At 44.5% G+C, this 16811-nt stretch overlaps 1 protein-coding gene across 2 annotated transcripts in view; it reads right to left on the reverse strand.

Moving 5' to 3' along the window:
• Nucleotides 1-862: 862 nt before the first annotated feature.
• CSTPP1 (centriolar satellite-associated tubulin polyglutamylase complex regulator 1) overlaps nt 863-16811 on the reverse strand; it is a 129641-nt gene continuing 113692 nt past the window's right edge. Inside the window, exons 7-9 of one of the 2 annotated variants that reach the window (XM_066583372.1) lie at nt 9670-9782; nt 4703-4766; nt 863-1698 (exon numbers count right to left, since the gene is read on the reverse strand). In XM_066583372.1, coding sequence (XP_066439469.1) covers nt 1533-1698; nt 4703-4766; nt 9670-9782 — 343 coding nt within the window. In that variant the 3' untranslated portion in view covers nt 863-1532. Of the gene's footprint in view, nt 1699-4698; nt 4767-9669; nt 9783-16811 lie in introns of those variants that run through there. The other variant, XM_066583373.1, reaches the window with a different exon arrangement.

Consider the following 16811-nt stretch of genomic DNA (forward strand, 5'->3'; position numbering starts at 1 on the left):
TGTGTCGGTACATCGTATTCTGTGCGCGGGTCTTGCGCTCGTAATACACTGTACACAACTTGCACGAAATACGCAAGCAATGCTGCGTATTATGCGAGCATGCACGCCAGGATAGTACATGACTGTGTACTGACTGTGGGCCGCACCTCTATATCTCCCAGCCTGCACGCTGCAATATATGCTTGTGTGAGCCCGGCCTTAGTGGGGCTCCTAATGACATTGAATGTTCTCCGTGGCATACTTTCTAGTAACATCCAATACACTTTAGCTGGTATTTCCCTCCATCCATCCTAAAAACATCTGTCAAGTTCTCTCAAAGAAGATGCATCGACCCATCTACAATGGTGCAAGGAACATCGTAATTGGACAGTTGAGCAATGGAAGTATCACACTACTCCATCTTCACATCAGATAGAGGTACCTGGGTGTGGAGGATCCTGAGGAACACCTTTTACCTGAGTGTGTTGTGCCAACAGTTAAGTACAGTGGAGGTTCTGTTGTGGTATGGGGGAGTTTTACGTGGCACGATGGTCTCGGACCATTGATGGTAGTGACAAGAACCATGAACACAGAGGTATACCCTGACATTCTAGACAACAATGTGCTACCAACAACGTGGCAATACTCTGGGAATGGTCGGCCATACTTCCAACAAGACAACGTGCCTTGTCACACATCCAACACTGTTTTACGTTGGTTTGAGGATATGGATGTTCCAAGATTGGACCGGCTGCAGAGAGTCCCGACCTGAACCCTACTGAGCATCTTTGAGACAAACTGGAATGTCGGGTTAGGGAATAGAAGCAGCATCCATCCTCTTTGAGAGAACTCACCAGATGTTTGCAGGATGAATAGAGGGAAATATCAGCTGAAGTGTATCAGACGTTAGTAGAAAAGTATGCTATGGAGAGTATCTGATGTCTTAAGGGCCAAAGGAGCCCCACTAAGTATTAACATATAGAAATAAGAACTACTTTTTATTCTTGCTCAGGGATCCAAGGTGCTTTTCTCCAGAAGAAATTTATAGTACACAGGATATGCCATAAATGTCTGATACTGTAGGTGGAGTTTCCATCTCTAGAACCCAACATCTTAAGAAAGTGGGAATCTCCTAATCCTGATCCACCAGGTGAGGTGGCTGCAGGGCCAACAATCTTCACTTAATATTGGGGCTGGAAACTGCGAATCAGAAGACCCTGGCTTTTCTAATAAGTGGAGCTTCCAGAGGTGGGACCCACATCTATCAGACATCGATGGAATATCTTATGGATGTATTTCATGGTAAAATCCCTTTAACAGATTTTGTCAACAACAAACCTCAAAAAGAGAAGGTGCAACTCAATAAATAGACAATAATACACGGAGAAGGAACATATAACATAAGACTATCCACTAATCCTACCACTATATATTACCACCAGCGCAGTGCGAGGGGTCTCTGCTAGATTCATACTGGAAGTTTGACCGTATAGGGATGAATTTAGGTGTTACATCTATTTCTGCGCAGAGGAAGGTCCTCCAGATGTGATGCTCTAGATTTCAGAGGCGTCCTCTATCTCTTCGGTGGAACCATCGCTCTCCAGGTCGGAGCGTCGAAAGGTCTTCTTAGGAGAAGCCACACGACTAATATCTCGGGATGGAGGAAGAAGGCTGGAGGTTGTAGGGTGTGTAATGGAGCAGGCAGATAACTGAGCAACACTGAAGCAAGAAAAGAAAGGATTAGAAAAATGGGTCAGTCTTTTGGGGAATAGCGCCATTTTTGTGCACAGACTATTTGGTTCTGCAGCTCAGCCTTATTCAAGTAAACCGTAATGAAAGAAGAAAATGATCCAACTCAATAAGACGAACTAATTAAAAGGAACTGGTCACTAAAAACTTCACTAATAACCTGCTGCCATAGCACTATCCAGCATGTTCAATGCATTCCACACATGGCGCCCTGAATGGAGCAGGAAAACGGAACCCTCCGCCGCAGATGTGAAGGCAGCATTACTTATAGGGTGCCAAAAAAAAGTAAGAATTTGGGGTGGCTCTTATTCTGTGTTCTTAGACATATATGTCTGTATAACATTGACAATGCTGGATAATGCTATGGTGGTGGCTTAACCCCTTTAGTGGCACACCCGGAAAATCTTTGGGGCTTGCTGCACTGACCATGCAGTTAAAGCCCGGAAGATTTCCGTGGACAGCTCTAGTGCTGAAATGTGCAGAGCACTGAGCTGTCATCTGAAATCTTCCGGGATTGTTACTTGCATTGTTGACTCATTTAAAAAACCTGCCCTGTGAGGCATGACCTGGTAATAATAAACCTGCCACTGAAGGGGTTAATAGTGAATTTTCTAGTGAAAGGTTCCTTTTAAAATTCCATGTTTCATTGAAAATGTATTAAAAGTCGATAGGATATCCCAAGTTTCAGACGTACTACATGTCCTTAGTCATTGCTACAAACATTTAGTGTCCCGTCACTCATTTAAAGCACACAAGGTTTAATCAACAGCCAAACTTATTTCACATGACAATTACATATAAGAGCTTGCAGTTCCTTAAAGGTATAGTACCGCATTAACAATAGACATCGGTGATGGTTGAATCAAGCACAAATGTAAATTAATAAGGAGAAATATAAATAATCTGTAAGACAAGAAGTGTCAAATAAAAATTGCATCACATTATAAGATGATCTTTGTGTTGCAGTAATGCAGTGAATGAACGGAGACATCCGCATTGTGTGGAGAGCGGGTTTATCTGCTTAATTATAAGTACACTATCCTACCAAACGGAATCGGACACCTTAGCAAAAATCAAAAGTAGTATTTATTTCCATATGTTAATACTTAGTAGGGCTCCTTTGGCCTTAATGACATCAGAACTCTCTGTGGAATACTTTCTACTAATGTCTGATACACTTTAGCTGGCATTTCCCTCCATTCATCCTGCAAACGTCTGGCGAGTTCTCTCACAGAAGATGCATTGGGCCGTCAACAGTGCTAGGAGAATCATTACTGGATATTTGAGCAATGGAAAAACAGTCCATGGAGTGATGAATCATGCTGCTCTATCTTAACATCAAATGGACGTACCTGGGTTTGGAGGACGCCTGGGGAAGGCCTTTTGCCTGAGTGTGTTGTGCCAACAGTTAAGTATGGCGGAGGTTTTGTTATGTTCTGGGAATGTTTTACGTGGCATGGTCTCGGTCCGTTGGTTGTAGTGACAAGAACCATGAACATGGAGGTGACCCTGACATTCTAGACAATAATGTGCTGCTGACAATGTGACAATACTCTGGGAATAGTCAGCAGTGAAAAAGACAACACACCTTGTCACAGGTTTGAGGACAAGGATGTTCCACGATTGGACTGGCCTAAACAGAGTCCGGACCTGAACCCAACTGAATATCTTTGGGAGGAACTGGAACATCAGATCAAGAAACATGAACAGCATCCTTCTTCCTTGAGAGAACGTGCCAGACATTTGCAGCATGAATGGAGGGAAATACCAGCTGAATTTTATCAGACATTAGTAGAAGGTATGCCACAGAGAGTATCTGATGTCATTAGGGCCAAAGGAGCCCCACTTAGCATTAACATATGTAATTAAATACTACTTTTGATTCTTGCTCAGGTGTTTGATTACTTCTAGTAGGATAGTGTAAATTGTAATACCTGACTTAAAGGGGTTGTCCCGAGGCAGCAAGTGGGTCTATACACTTCTGTATGGCCATAATAATGCACTTTGTAATATACATTGTGCATTAATTATGAGCCATACAGAAGTTATAAAAAGTTTTATACTTACCTGCTCCGTTGCTAGCGTCCTCGTCTCCATGGTGCCGACTAATTTTCGGCCTCCGATGGCCAAATTAGCCGCGCTTGCGCAGTCCGGGTCTTCTGTAGTCTTCTATGGAGCCGCTCGTGCCAGAGAGCGGCTCCGTGTAGCTCCGCCCCGTCACGTGCCGATTCCAGCCAATCAGGAGGCTGGAATCGGCAGTGGACCGCACAGAAGAGCTGCGGTCCACGAAGACAGAGGATCCCGGCGGCCATCTTCAGCGGTAAGTATTGAAGTCACCGGAGCGCGGGGATTAAGGTAAGCGCTCCGGTAAGCTTCCTTTACTTCCCTGCATCGGGGTTGTCTCGCGCCGAACGGGGGGGGGGTTGAAAAAAAAAAAAACCCGTTTCGGCGCGGGACATCTCCTTTAAGGTACATTTACACACAACGATTATCGCTTAAAAGATGGCTTTTGAGCTATAATCGTTGTGTGTAAATATGCGCCCATCATGCACTTATCGCGCACTTTTCATCCATCGCCAAGCTCAGCACAGCTTAAAATCCGTGGTCCCTGATAAGAGGGACTGCATGCTGACTTCTCCACAGACAGCGCTGATAACACTCACTCTTTCAGCAGGTGTCCTGCTGGAGAACAATAGCGATGTATTTAGAGAACAGACCACCCGATGTTCTCTAAACACATGCAAATGAAGCTACTTAGCTTCTAATGGGCTGATTAACCCATTAGTAGCTAATGCAAAATGACCGCTCAAAACTGTCAGTTTCTGACGAATTTTGAGCGATGATCTGTGTGTGTAAATGGACCTTTAGCCCATGAACAAGAGGGGTGCTGTTGCTGGGGGGGGGGGGGGGGGGGAATCCCGGACAACCTTTTTAATCATACAACATGAACATACTATAGATCTCGTCCACTTACATTCTGTCAAGCTCCTTATCCAGAACTTCATCAACTAACAAGTCCACCTTATCGGGCAGAGCTCCTGTAGAGACAGACAACAGCAAAAATACTATTAGGGGGCATGAGCATACAAAATATCCCGCATTAAAGGGGTTTCCAACTCCATGTATTTTTTTTCTTATTTTTACAAATAGCCTAAAGCTCGTTCACATTCTCGCTTCTGGTTTCCATTTTCCGGCTATGTTATGGGAGCAGGAAAATCGGCACCAAGTAGCTGAATAGAACCATCATTAAACACAAAGAAACAGCACCAAATGGACCCATTGACCATAGTGGGGTCCGCTCAGTATCTAGTATGTTAGGTTTGTGCTGCTGGGACCTGTCGTTCTATACAAGTGTATATGCCTGCTCACCACTGGCTCACACAGCAGTAAAACTCGCAGTGTGTGTGTGTGAGCCCGCTGTAAACTGTCAATAGCACCCGCTGATTGTTTCCATTTTAACCCTTTCCAATCCACTGTCTATTGTCTTCCTGCATTCTGATTGAAGCTTGTACAGCTCCAATGTCAGAAGACGTCCAACAAGGTATTCTTACCGTTTATGGCCAGCCACTCGACTGTCGGAGCCTCTCTGGTGCACACACTGGCTTTAGCCAGCAGATGGCATCACTGTATAACAGCAAAAAGAGAAAGCCTTTTAGGAAACCCTAAATATAAAATTGGATTGGGAAGGGTTAAAATTAATGATTTGTCATTTCTCCTCTCCAGGCAAACATAGGCGTATATGCATGCATATTTGCTGAGTGTGTTATCCCCATAGCCTACACTGGCGCGTATTCCGCACGAAATCCACACTAAAATATGACATATTACTTTTTTTGTGCGCGTATTACGCATGTGAAAAAAGACGCAGGTGTGAGTCGACCGATAGAAATCAATGGGACTCTAGCACCGTGTGGTACGTGGGTGAAAAATACAAGCATAATTGGTGGGCAACATACACCCGTGTGAGTGAGCCCTAAGAAACTAATAAAAAATAAGTCCAACCTGCTAAAATGTAATAAACACGGGTCAAACATGCTGGATTTTAGGTCCAACGTTCAGCAAGGCTTTAATTGCTTCGAGGCATTTGGTCTTTAGGATCTGGTACAGTAAAAATTTTATATGCAGCCAGTCTATGATATCATCGGCACGCATGAGTGTTCACTTGATATCTCACTCGAGTTCTTGGTAGGGATTTAGTCTTGGCAAACAGGTGCTAGAAGTGTAAAAGTAAGAAAGAGTAGATAAAACATGAGACAACTCCATGGAAAATCCCCCAAATAGCTCCATATGGCGGCGATGACTCCAAGCTAAAAATATCCCCAAGTCCGTTCTTTGAAGTAGCCGGTCGGCTAACATTACAGATCACAGCTCTGCGGTTTTGTGCCGGAATCAACCAATAAGCCATGCACATGGAGTCTATATGGTCTTCCGGTGCGAATACTGGTGGTCCCCTCCAATTCCAGTGAAATACCGGCCATATTATTTTTTATAAGCCTCTCTTTAGCATTTACTGTCTACCTATGGGTATTCACTCTGTATCTATGGCTACTCTTAACCCTTTGCAATCCAATTTTGGATTCAGGGTTCCTAGGGAGCTTTCTCTTTCTGCCATTATACAAGGGCGCCATCTGCTGGCTAGAGCCAGTACTGCGGTATAGGACATGCTGGAGAGGCCTCCGACAACAGAGAGGCCAGTAATAAACAGTAAGAATATCCTGTTGGACGTCTTCCAACATCGGAGCTGTACAGCCTTCAATCAGAATGTCTTTAGACGTCAGACAGTGGATTGGAAAGGGTTAACCCTGTAAGGACCAAGCATACTAAATTTATGGCACTGTGTCCTGGGCTTTAATCCCGGCAGATAGTAAAAATACAGTGCAGGATAAAAGCTCCCGCAATGTAGCAGGTCAGATCCATAGCTGTTAACCCTTTGCAATCCACTGTCTGACGTCTAAAGACATTATGATTTAAGGCTGTACAGCTCCAAATGTTGGAAGACGTCCGTCGGGGTTCTCTTACTGTATATTGCCAGTCTCTCTGCTGTCGGAGCCTATCCAACGTGTCACCTCATGCAGTACTGGCTTTAGCAGGCAGATGGCGCCATTGTATAACGGCAGAAAAAAAGAGTAAGCCCCCTAGGAAAACTAAAATACAAATTGGATTGGAAAGGGTTAATCACAGCCAAGGACCTGGAGGAGAAGGTAGAAGTGATTTATTAACTGCTTTCTCCTTTACGGACTACCATCAGCTGATCAACAGGGATCCCGAACAGTGTAACCCCGGCAATCAACTAATGATAACCTATAACGAGGATAGGCCATCAATAGTTTACGGTTGGAAACCGCCTGAACAACTTCTTATCTATTGGCGAGATTATAAACCAGATCTTCGTGCCAGCTTCAATCTGTACAAAAGTCGTCACTGTCCATTGCCTCCACGTAAGTGACCGAGGGCATGAGAACTGTTTAATTCCACCGTTTCCTATCAGTCCATGGACTCTCCTATTCAAGCCTGATCAAGTCCAGGAAGTCCCCCTCTGCACACAGGTGACAATCGAGTGAAAGAGATCCACGCAGACTAGTTGTGGCGTCGGGCGCTGAGCGTGAGCGGCGCGGTTCCATCTGCTGCAGACTGTCAGGGAGATCTGTGTGCTTCACATCTGACAGCAAAGGGATTAAACAAGGAAGATTGGCAGAGATAACATAAAAAGTCCTTCACGTTCAGTTTAATGGCTTTACCGCACATTAGTACAGATCAAAGCCGCGCTGTTATCTGCTTACATCGGATGTTCCTGCTAAATGCAAACTTCTGCTACATAAAAAGATGCCATAAAAATACATAAATGTTACTTCTCAATAGCAAACATCTCAAACCAAAGGGGCGAACATGCACTAAAAACTAAACCCAACATAGCGGCTTTCATTCAACGCAAGGGTTTTACTATGGATGAACTTTCCTGAGGATAGGTGATCAATAGATGATCGGCGGGGGTCCACTGCTTGTGATCCCTGTCAATCAGCTGATTCCCAGGACCAGTGTCAGTACGGACAGGGCTGGAAGCAAACTGCAGTGGCCAGTATTGCAGTAACCAATTTGGTATTGCAGGCACAGCAGGAGCTGTGCCTGCAGTACCGAATTAAGCCCATGCAATTAGAACAGCGCTATCTGCTTCCAGTGCTGTCCACATTGGCAATGGGCCCAACATAAGCTGATCAGTGGGAATCCTGAGCAGCAGACCCCTGCCAATCAACAATTGATCACTCATCCTGAGAATAGATCATCAATAGTGAAAGTCCTCGAGAACCCATTTAAAGGGGGTTATGCCAAAATACATAGCCCTTTTCAGAATGTGGGTCTTGGTCGTGGCGTACAGCGGATTTCGCCAGGGAAAGCCATGACTAGTGAGACACTTCCCCTATTGCGGTTGTTGTACGGGAAATGTAGTATTAAAGGACAGCCGCTCATGCAAATGGACACCCAGTAGTTACAAGGACGGCACTTGCAGAGCAGCTCTGTGTTCCGGCCATAGAAGGCATGTTAACAGGGGATGTCATCTTGGCAAAAACCCTTTAAGGGGTATGTAGACTTTTGCAATAAATTTTTATCAAACAAATTTGCAATCCTTCCTTATTAAACGTAACCTGCCGTTTTGTGTCTACAGCACCTATGAAGATATGTGTCTCCATGGTTACAGATTGAAACACGGCTGCACGACTATACATGAGATTTGTTTGTATGCAGTCTGTGACCATAGTGTAGACAGTGGGCCTTACTGGATCCCCAATGTAGCTAGTGGGCCTTACTGGATCCCCAGTGCCAGTGTGCCATACTGGATCCCAATTGCCAGTGTGCCATACTGGATCCCAATTGCCAGTGCGCCATACTGGATCCCAAGTGTCAATGTGCCATACTGGATCCATAGTGTACACAGTGTGGTATACTGTACCCATTGAGCCAAAGTGCCATACTAGATCTACAGCCCAGACAGTCTGCCATACTGCATTCACAGTGTAGCTAGTGAGCCTTACTAGATTCCAAGTGCCAGTGTGCCATACTGGATGCATAGTGTATGTTGTTGTTAGCCATTCACGACCCTTGATGACCCTAAAGGCGAGCTCCCTTCATGTTTTTCGGTTTTGCGCTGCTTCTTTCAGTTCTGTGATATCCATGCCAGTATCTGCTTTGATGGTATCACAGTAGTGTATACAGTGGGATATACTGTACCCCTTGTTCCATACTGGATCCACAGTGGAGATCCAGTAAGGCTTACTGGCTAAAGTGCCAGTGAGTCACACCAAATCCATAGTGCATACAGCGTGGTATACTGTATTTCTTGTGCCATACTGGATTTACAGTGTGGCCAAGGGTCTTACTGGATCCCAAGTGCCAATGTGCAATACTGGATCTATAGTATATACAGTGTGGTATATTGTATCCCTTGTGCGATACTAGATCTAAAGTGTACCCAGGGGCCTTACGGGATCCCAAGTGCCAACGTGCCATACTGGATCCATAGTGTATACAGCGTGGTATACTATATTCCTTGTGCCATACTTGCATCCACAGTGTAGCCAGTGAGCCTTGCTGGTTCCTAAGTGCCAACTTGCCATACTGGATGCATAGTGTATAACAGTATCCCTGGTATATTGTATCCCTATTGCCAATTTGCATTACTGGATCCATAGTGTATCAGAGTACCTTTGTTCATTTAATCCAAATGTCTGCATTTCACGGTTCCTCATACTATAACTACTACCTTGTGATTGAACTATATCAGATACCAGTATCCCAGTACCAGCGGGTTATTGTTCTGGAGTCTCATGTTTCATTCTGCCACAGTACTGGGGAAAAAAGTGTAAATCCAGCAAGAAAATGCATTTCTCAATAAAAGGTCCTACAAAGCAAGACTCATCCCACCTCGTGGTATATAAGGACACTCACCGATGCTCTGGTTGATTCCAGCATTCTTTGACAGGGCCATGAGGAATCCATAGAAAGTCAGCCTGGGGGCGCTGGTGAGAATCTCTCCAATTAATGGCAGAGGAGGGCTAGTACTAGAAGAAAGGAAGGAAATCATTCTCTTGTAGTAAAATAGATTACAGCCATAATGCTCTCCAGTAAGAAACACGCGGAGATGATGAGGGCAGGAACATATGCTTTCACTTTATAGCACTCTGTACATTCAGTTGTAAATATCAATGCATAAGTCATTGGCAAGAAAGTCTCTGCAAGCCAGTGATTATTATGGAAAACAGGTCTTCTTTTGTCAAGGCTACCAATGGAACATATATCCATATGGAAGGAAGTTAGAGGGTCAAACTCCCCACTCTCTCAACAAAGGGATGTTGGAGCAATAAGGTTCTTAGTGATCCAATGAAGTTGTTCTGTATCTACTTGACTCTTGATTTGACCCTTGCCTGTGTACAAAGCTTTCCCAACTTCTGCTTATCCCAACCTCAGCCTGATTCTTGACTTCAAATTGACTGACTGTCGCGTGCCTTGATGTTCTGTCTCTTTACGGTACTGCAAAAACCCCACCTGCCCTGTTTTTCAGCCCGTTTACCATTTCCCATAAACAACACCTTTCCAGACCTCAGTCTACTACATAGAGTATACCCTTGCATATCCCTTTGGTGACCTCTGACCCATTTGGGTCAGTTGCCATTGTACTAAAACGGTTTCTGAAGAAACGACTTGTAGATTTCCGGCAGTGAAGGCCAAATCCCTCTAAAAGGGGTTAAAGAGTGGAGAACAGGGAGATCTTAGAGCAATCCTCATGAGTAGCCAAAAGCCAAGTGGCATAGTAGGTCCATGGCAAATTTAAGTTAATGAAACACCTGGTGGATTCTTGGCCCATTTACATTTTTTCTTTGTTACAACCCCATGAAGGACCTGGTGTAGGTTTCATCAGTCTGCGACAGATGACCAGATTTTGCTCATAGCCATAATCAGCACCCAGGACTGTGTTCCCCTTGAATAGATACTGGTGCCATCCCTGTAATGACTGACACTCGAATGTATCCGGACGTAAAACAGACCCAAATTAAAAGGATCTGGACTGTGACCATAACATTACATAATGTTGTAGAGCTGCTAAATACGCTTTCAGACAAACACGTGAAGCAAAATGGACTGGAAACCAGACGCAACTGATGTGGAGCTTTTCACATAATTTCACACTAGGAATCCACCTCAACATTAAATACTAAGATGTCAGTCAGTGGAGTGTAATTGGGAAAATCGGAGGACTCTTAATGAGAATCTGTCACGGAAGAACAACTTCACTGTATATGGAATTCTGTTCTGCTAAGACTTGGAAGCACCATCACCATTCCAGCAGAGGAAGACGGCTAAGATTGCCTATCCCTCTGGAGGACCCGTCATGAAGAGGCCTTACAGGAACAGCTTACGGATTTCAATACAAACTGTAATGGCTTATTTCCACCTGTGGTGGCGCTGCTGGAGAACTGATGAACACAAGTGATCAACTGATCATCAGAGCTAAGGTTCACACTCTAGTAGTGTTCTTGCTAAGCCTTTCCATCCCAGAGTTCTGTCTGGATCGCCGAAAACTGAATCCAGATGGAACCACAGGCCATGAGCAGGTTTCTATTCCTTTCTGGCATTTGTGCCGAACAGAATAGCGTAGTCGATTGTGCCAGAAAAAAACAAAAACCTGCTCAAATGAAGACCAAAGCTTGCACTCCAATGCAACGTCCTGCTTGCCCTTTTTGGTGCATTTTTTAAGAGTTTTCGAACCACAGCGAAAAATAAAGCATCATTTTTGGTAAACCACGTGCCTTTTTAATGTAGTTTTTTTAATGAGGTTTAGAAAAATGTAGCAAAAATGTCAATTCTGAAAGCAGCCCAACAATTAAAAGATTTTCCAAAGTAGATAACCTTTTAAAGGGATGTACACATTTTGTAAACTGGTGGTATATTGCTCAAGTCTGCCATCACTGTATGATGAGTAGGGGTCCGATCTCACCAATGCTCAGAATGAAGGGGCTACAGAACTAGAGTATAGCTGTGTCCTCTTCATGGTTTTTCCCTGTACAGCAGTGCCATGGCCAAATTCTGTACAGAAAACTGCAGCACTGTCCCATTAAAGTGAGCTGGGCCAGCTTAAGTTCCCTGCACAGCCTTGTGGCCAGGAGCGCAGCTGTACGGGCAAAAATAGTGAAGGGAGCGCAGTGCTGTTGGTGAGGATCAGGACTGGTAGGACCCCCATGTTCAGGGGTGTAGCTAAAGGCTCAAGGGCCCAGGTGCAAAAGTTTATCTTGGGGCCCCTCAATGTCTCTTAAGCCCTTAACACAAAGGCGTAACTTGAAGCTTCTGGGCCCCAATGCAAAACCTGTAACAGCGTCCCCAACTATAATGCTTTATTCATAGTACTGGGCTCCCTATATGGAGAAGAGAGGCATTATGAGCTCCCTAAGGCTCCTGGGCCCGGGTGCAACCGCATCCCCTGCATCTGCTATAGTTATGCCAGTGCCCACGTTCATACATTGATGATCTATCCTAGTGGTACAACATCATTTCAGTCGAGGGAAGAACCCTTTACTGCGCCCCTCTAAATTGCTCCAATTAACTTTAGTGAACCACAATATTTGGGTCCACGATGCAAAGCGCCATATTAAAATTTAGTATGAAGACTGTCCCATTTGACTAATATTGCATTGTGGGGGGAAAACACAGCAAGTAACAACCACTTCATCACCATTTCAAAATTTAAAAAAAAAATGTTTTTAGCTCTTTGATGTGTCACTAAGGCTCCATTCACACCTCCCGGGGGTCCCATCAGGGTGTTTGCTTAAAAGTCCCAAAATGGAACCTCTCTCTGACATTCTATAAAACTGCCAAAACCAAGGCCAATAAGGTCAACGTTTCGTCAGGTTTCCATTAATTTTCGGCTTTCAGCAGTTGTCTATAATGGCCAAGATAGGCTTCACCCAGGAATTCCGTTTTTGAGATTTTTACCCTTTCCAATCCACCGTTTGACCTCTGAAGACATTATGATTTAAGGCTGTACAGCTCCGATGTTGGAAGACGTCCGTCGGGGTTCTCTTACTGTATATTGCCAGCCTCTCTGCTGTCGGAGCCTATCCAACGTGTCACCTCATGCAGTACTGGCTTTAGCCAGCAGATAGCGCCGTTGTATAATGGCAGAAAAAGAGTAAGCCCCCTAGGAAAACCAGGATACAAATTGGATTGTAAAGGGTTAAATGGACACCCTGATGGGACCCCTTGATAGGTCCAAAAAAATGAGATGTGAATGTGGCCTTAAGGGAAGCGGTTTAGAATGTGAAATGTGGAATATGAATTCTATATTTATGCAAAAGCGTAAAACAAGCTACAAATAAATGATCAAGGTAAACCTAAATGTCCAATAAAAATAGCTTACAGTGTGACATATGTGGAGCAGATGGAGCTGCTGGTTTCAATCTGCCACATATAGATCAGCGCAAAGAACAAGTACAGACAAGACAGAGGCACATACAAAGCGGCTTTCCATAAAGACTGCCACAACACAAACAGTGCAGTAATACAATACATAAAAGGAAAAGCAAGTGAAGCAGAAAGAGCAGAGCGGCACGCAGTGATAATACAAGACGGAGTATATAGAATGTCAAGAACAGACGCAGAAATGATCTCCAATCACACAAGTAACAATCCATCTGTGCTGCCATGGCAACAAGATGTCAAAACAAATCCGGAATATTCAGTGTAGCCAAGCAAGCGGATTCATGAGAGCAGAAATGTAGCAAGTTAAAAACCTGACACATACAAAGGCTGCATAATAGCTGTCATGTCAGCAGGAGGAGACAGGCCGGCACAACAGAGGCAGCGGCGGCACCTATGAATCATGGGTCATGCACAATAGGAAATAAGTATGGAGTGCCAGGCATTATACTGGGAACCTTGGCATCATAAAGAGTTATTTCATTCCGCTACTGTGGTTATGAGCCTGAGCTCATCCAGCAGATTGTGTTCAGTATTTATTTACCCAGCTTACCTCCCACTTACTGAACAACAAAAAGAGGGATAATTCTCGATGCCCGCGTAATGTGCTGTAGCAAATTCTTATATTAGGCCACACCACTTTTGCTAAGCCACATCCTTTGCGTCACCTCACAGTAATGATGCGCTTTAGTCACCACCTCACAGTAGTAATAGTGCCCTCCTCACAGTAGTAATAGTGCCCCTCACAAAGTAATAGTATCCCTTTTGCCCCTCTCACAGTAATAGTATCCCTTAGTGCCCCTCTCACAGTAATAGTATCCCTTAGTGCCCCTCTCACAGTAATAGTATCCCTTAGTGCCCCTCACACAGTAATAGTATCCCTTAGTGCCCCTCACACAGTAATAGTATCCCTTAGTGCCCCTCACACAGTAATAGTATCCCTTAGTGCCCCTCACACAGTAATAGTATACCTTAGTGCCCCTCACATAGTAATAGTATTCCTTAGAGCTCCTCACACAGTAATAGTATACCTTAGTGCCCCTCACATAGTAATAGCATTTCTTAGTGCTCCTCTCACAGTTGTAATAGTGCCCTTTTCACAGTAGTATTAGTGCCCCTCTCACAGTAGTAATAGTATCCCTTAGTGCCGCTCTAACAGCAGTAATAGTGCCTTCCTCACAGGAGTAATAGTGCCACTTACATAGTAATAGTATCCCTTAGTGCTCTTCTCACAGTTGTAATAGTCCCCTCTTCACAGTAGTAATAGTGCCCCTCTCACAGTAGTTATAGTGCCCCTCACATAGTAATAGTATCCCTTAGTGCCCCTCTCACAGCAGTAATAGTACCCCTCACATAGTAATAGTATCCCTTAGTGCTCCTCTCACAGTAGTAATAGTGCTCCTCTCACAGCAGTAATAGTGCCCCTCACATAGTAATAGTATCCCTTAGTGCTCCTCTCACAGTAGTAATAGTGCCATCCTAAAGTAGTAATAGTCCTCCTTTTTCAGTAATAATAGTGGCATTCTCAAAGTAGTAATAGCGCCCCTTTCACAGTAATAGAGCCCCTTAGCACCCTTCACACATTAGTAATAATGCCGCTTCCAAAGTAGTAATAACACCCATTTGATCATATTAATAGTGCCCCTCTCAGCAGTAATAGTGCCCCTCACATAGTAATAGTATCCCTTAGTGCTCCTCTCACAGTAGTAATAGTGCTCCTCTCACAGCAGTAATAGTGCCCCTCACATAGTAATAGTATTCCTTAGTGCTCCTCTCACAGTTGTAATAGTGCCCTTTTCACAGTAGTAATAGTGCTCCTCTCACAGCAGTAATAGTGCCCCTCACATAGTAATAGTATCCCTTAGTGCTCCTCTCACAGTAGTAATAGTGCCATCTTAAAGTAGTAATAGTGCTCCTTTCACAGTAATAATAGTGGCATTCTCACAGTAGTAATAGGGCCCTTTTCACAGTAATAAAGCCCCTTAGCACCCTTCACACATAGTAATAATGCTGCTTCCAAAGTAGTAATAGCATCCCTTTCACTATAGTAATAGTGCCCCTCTCACAACAGCAATAGTGCCCCTCTCACAGAATTACCAATGCCCCTTTGTGTCCCTCTCACAGTAGTAGTGGTGCCTCTTAGTGTCTCTCTCATAGTAATAGTATCCCTGATGCCCTCATCCCGTAATAACAATACCCCCACTTGTCCCCTGGTAATAGTGGCCCAAAATGTCCTTTCTTGTATAGTAAAATAAAGAATCTTATATCAGCCTCTCTTACTCTGGAGCACATGGCTACTGTTCCCTGCTTACTTCAAAGTGCTAATGACCACTTGTCTGTGTATCAGGATCCCTTGATCGCCGGAGTCAATAATTAGCCGAAGTAATTATGTGAACCTGCTACCCGGAAGTGCACAGGGAATCCATGGTAGTGGCACAGACGAATCTCGCGGGGGAGTGAGAGGCAAGTATAAGATTTTGTTTTTCTTTACTCTATCCCCAATGCCGGACACATCTCCTGCCTCCGGGGATAGTGGGACAACTCACAAAATCAAGGGACTGTCCTGTCACATCCGGGACAGTTGGGAGACTCAAATACAATACGAGTCTATACAAAGACATAACTAAAGCCCGATCTGACCATAGAATGGCTGTGGAGTGCAAGTGGTTTACTACCAGGAGCTACAGATCCATCCTGGTCATGTGATACACACAGAATTGCGGTACAGTTATCAGAGTTGTGTACCGTATGTGCGTCACATGACCAGGGAAGCTAGTCAACCATGACGAGATCCTGTAAACTGTGAGGAATACATACAGACTATTCTAGAAAATTGGATAACCTTGATTTATAGAAACCAGATTACTGTTTTCAAGGGGTTGTCCGTACCTTTTACTATTGCTGACCCATCATATGGGTAGGTCATCAAGAAGTGTTTGCCGGGGGCTCACTGCTCAGGATCCCTTCAAATCAGCTGATCGATGGGCACTCTGTCAGTGCAGACAGGGCTGGAAGCAGATAGCGCTGTCGGTACTGCATGGCCTGGGTTGGTACTACACGGAATTCAATGGGAGCTGTGGCTGTAGCACCAAACTGAGCCATCGCAATATTGACAGCGCTACCATAAAACCTTCACATTTTTTATCAGTGACTATTTAACCTGTTTAGGACCAGCCACTGTAAATTCATGGCGGCTGGTCCTGGGTTTAGAGCACCGCCGATAGTAAAATTACGGCGGTGCTTTAAGTCTCCTGTCTCTGCAATCAGTCAGAGACAGGAACGGGTTATCAGCTGTTCGTGACAGCTGATAACCCGGAGCAGAAGGCAGGAGGGGTTTTTAACCCTTCCTGCCTTCTGCTTCCCCGATATACAGTGCTCAATGAGCACTGTGTGGGGAAAGTGAAAGTAACATGTACTTTCACTACGGGAGCCTCATGGGACTCCGATGGTGCTGCGTATGCTGTGTAGAGGTAGACGTCACACTAAGAGGTGAGGTTGGAATGGCTAACAACGGGGTCCAGCATTTTACTGCATGCAAGACCAGCTTAGCTTCGTCAAATTTGGCTGAATCCGCAGAGGATCCTGCTTGAGCCTTTGGCGCAAATGTGAACACAGCACAA

Source organism: Eleutherodactylus coqui, chromosome 11 (genome assembly GCF_035609145.1).
Source record: "Eleutherodactylus coqui strain aEleCoq1 chromosome 11, aEleCoq1.hap1, whole genome shotgun sequence".
NCBI classification, from domain to species: Eukaryota; Metazoa; Chordata; class Amphibia; order Anura; family Eleutherodactylidae; genus Eleutherodactylus; species Eleutherodactylus coqui.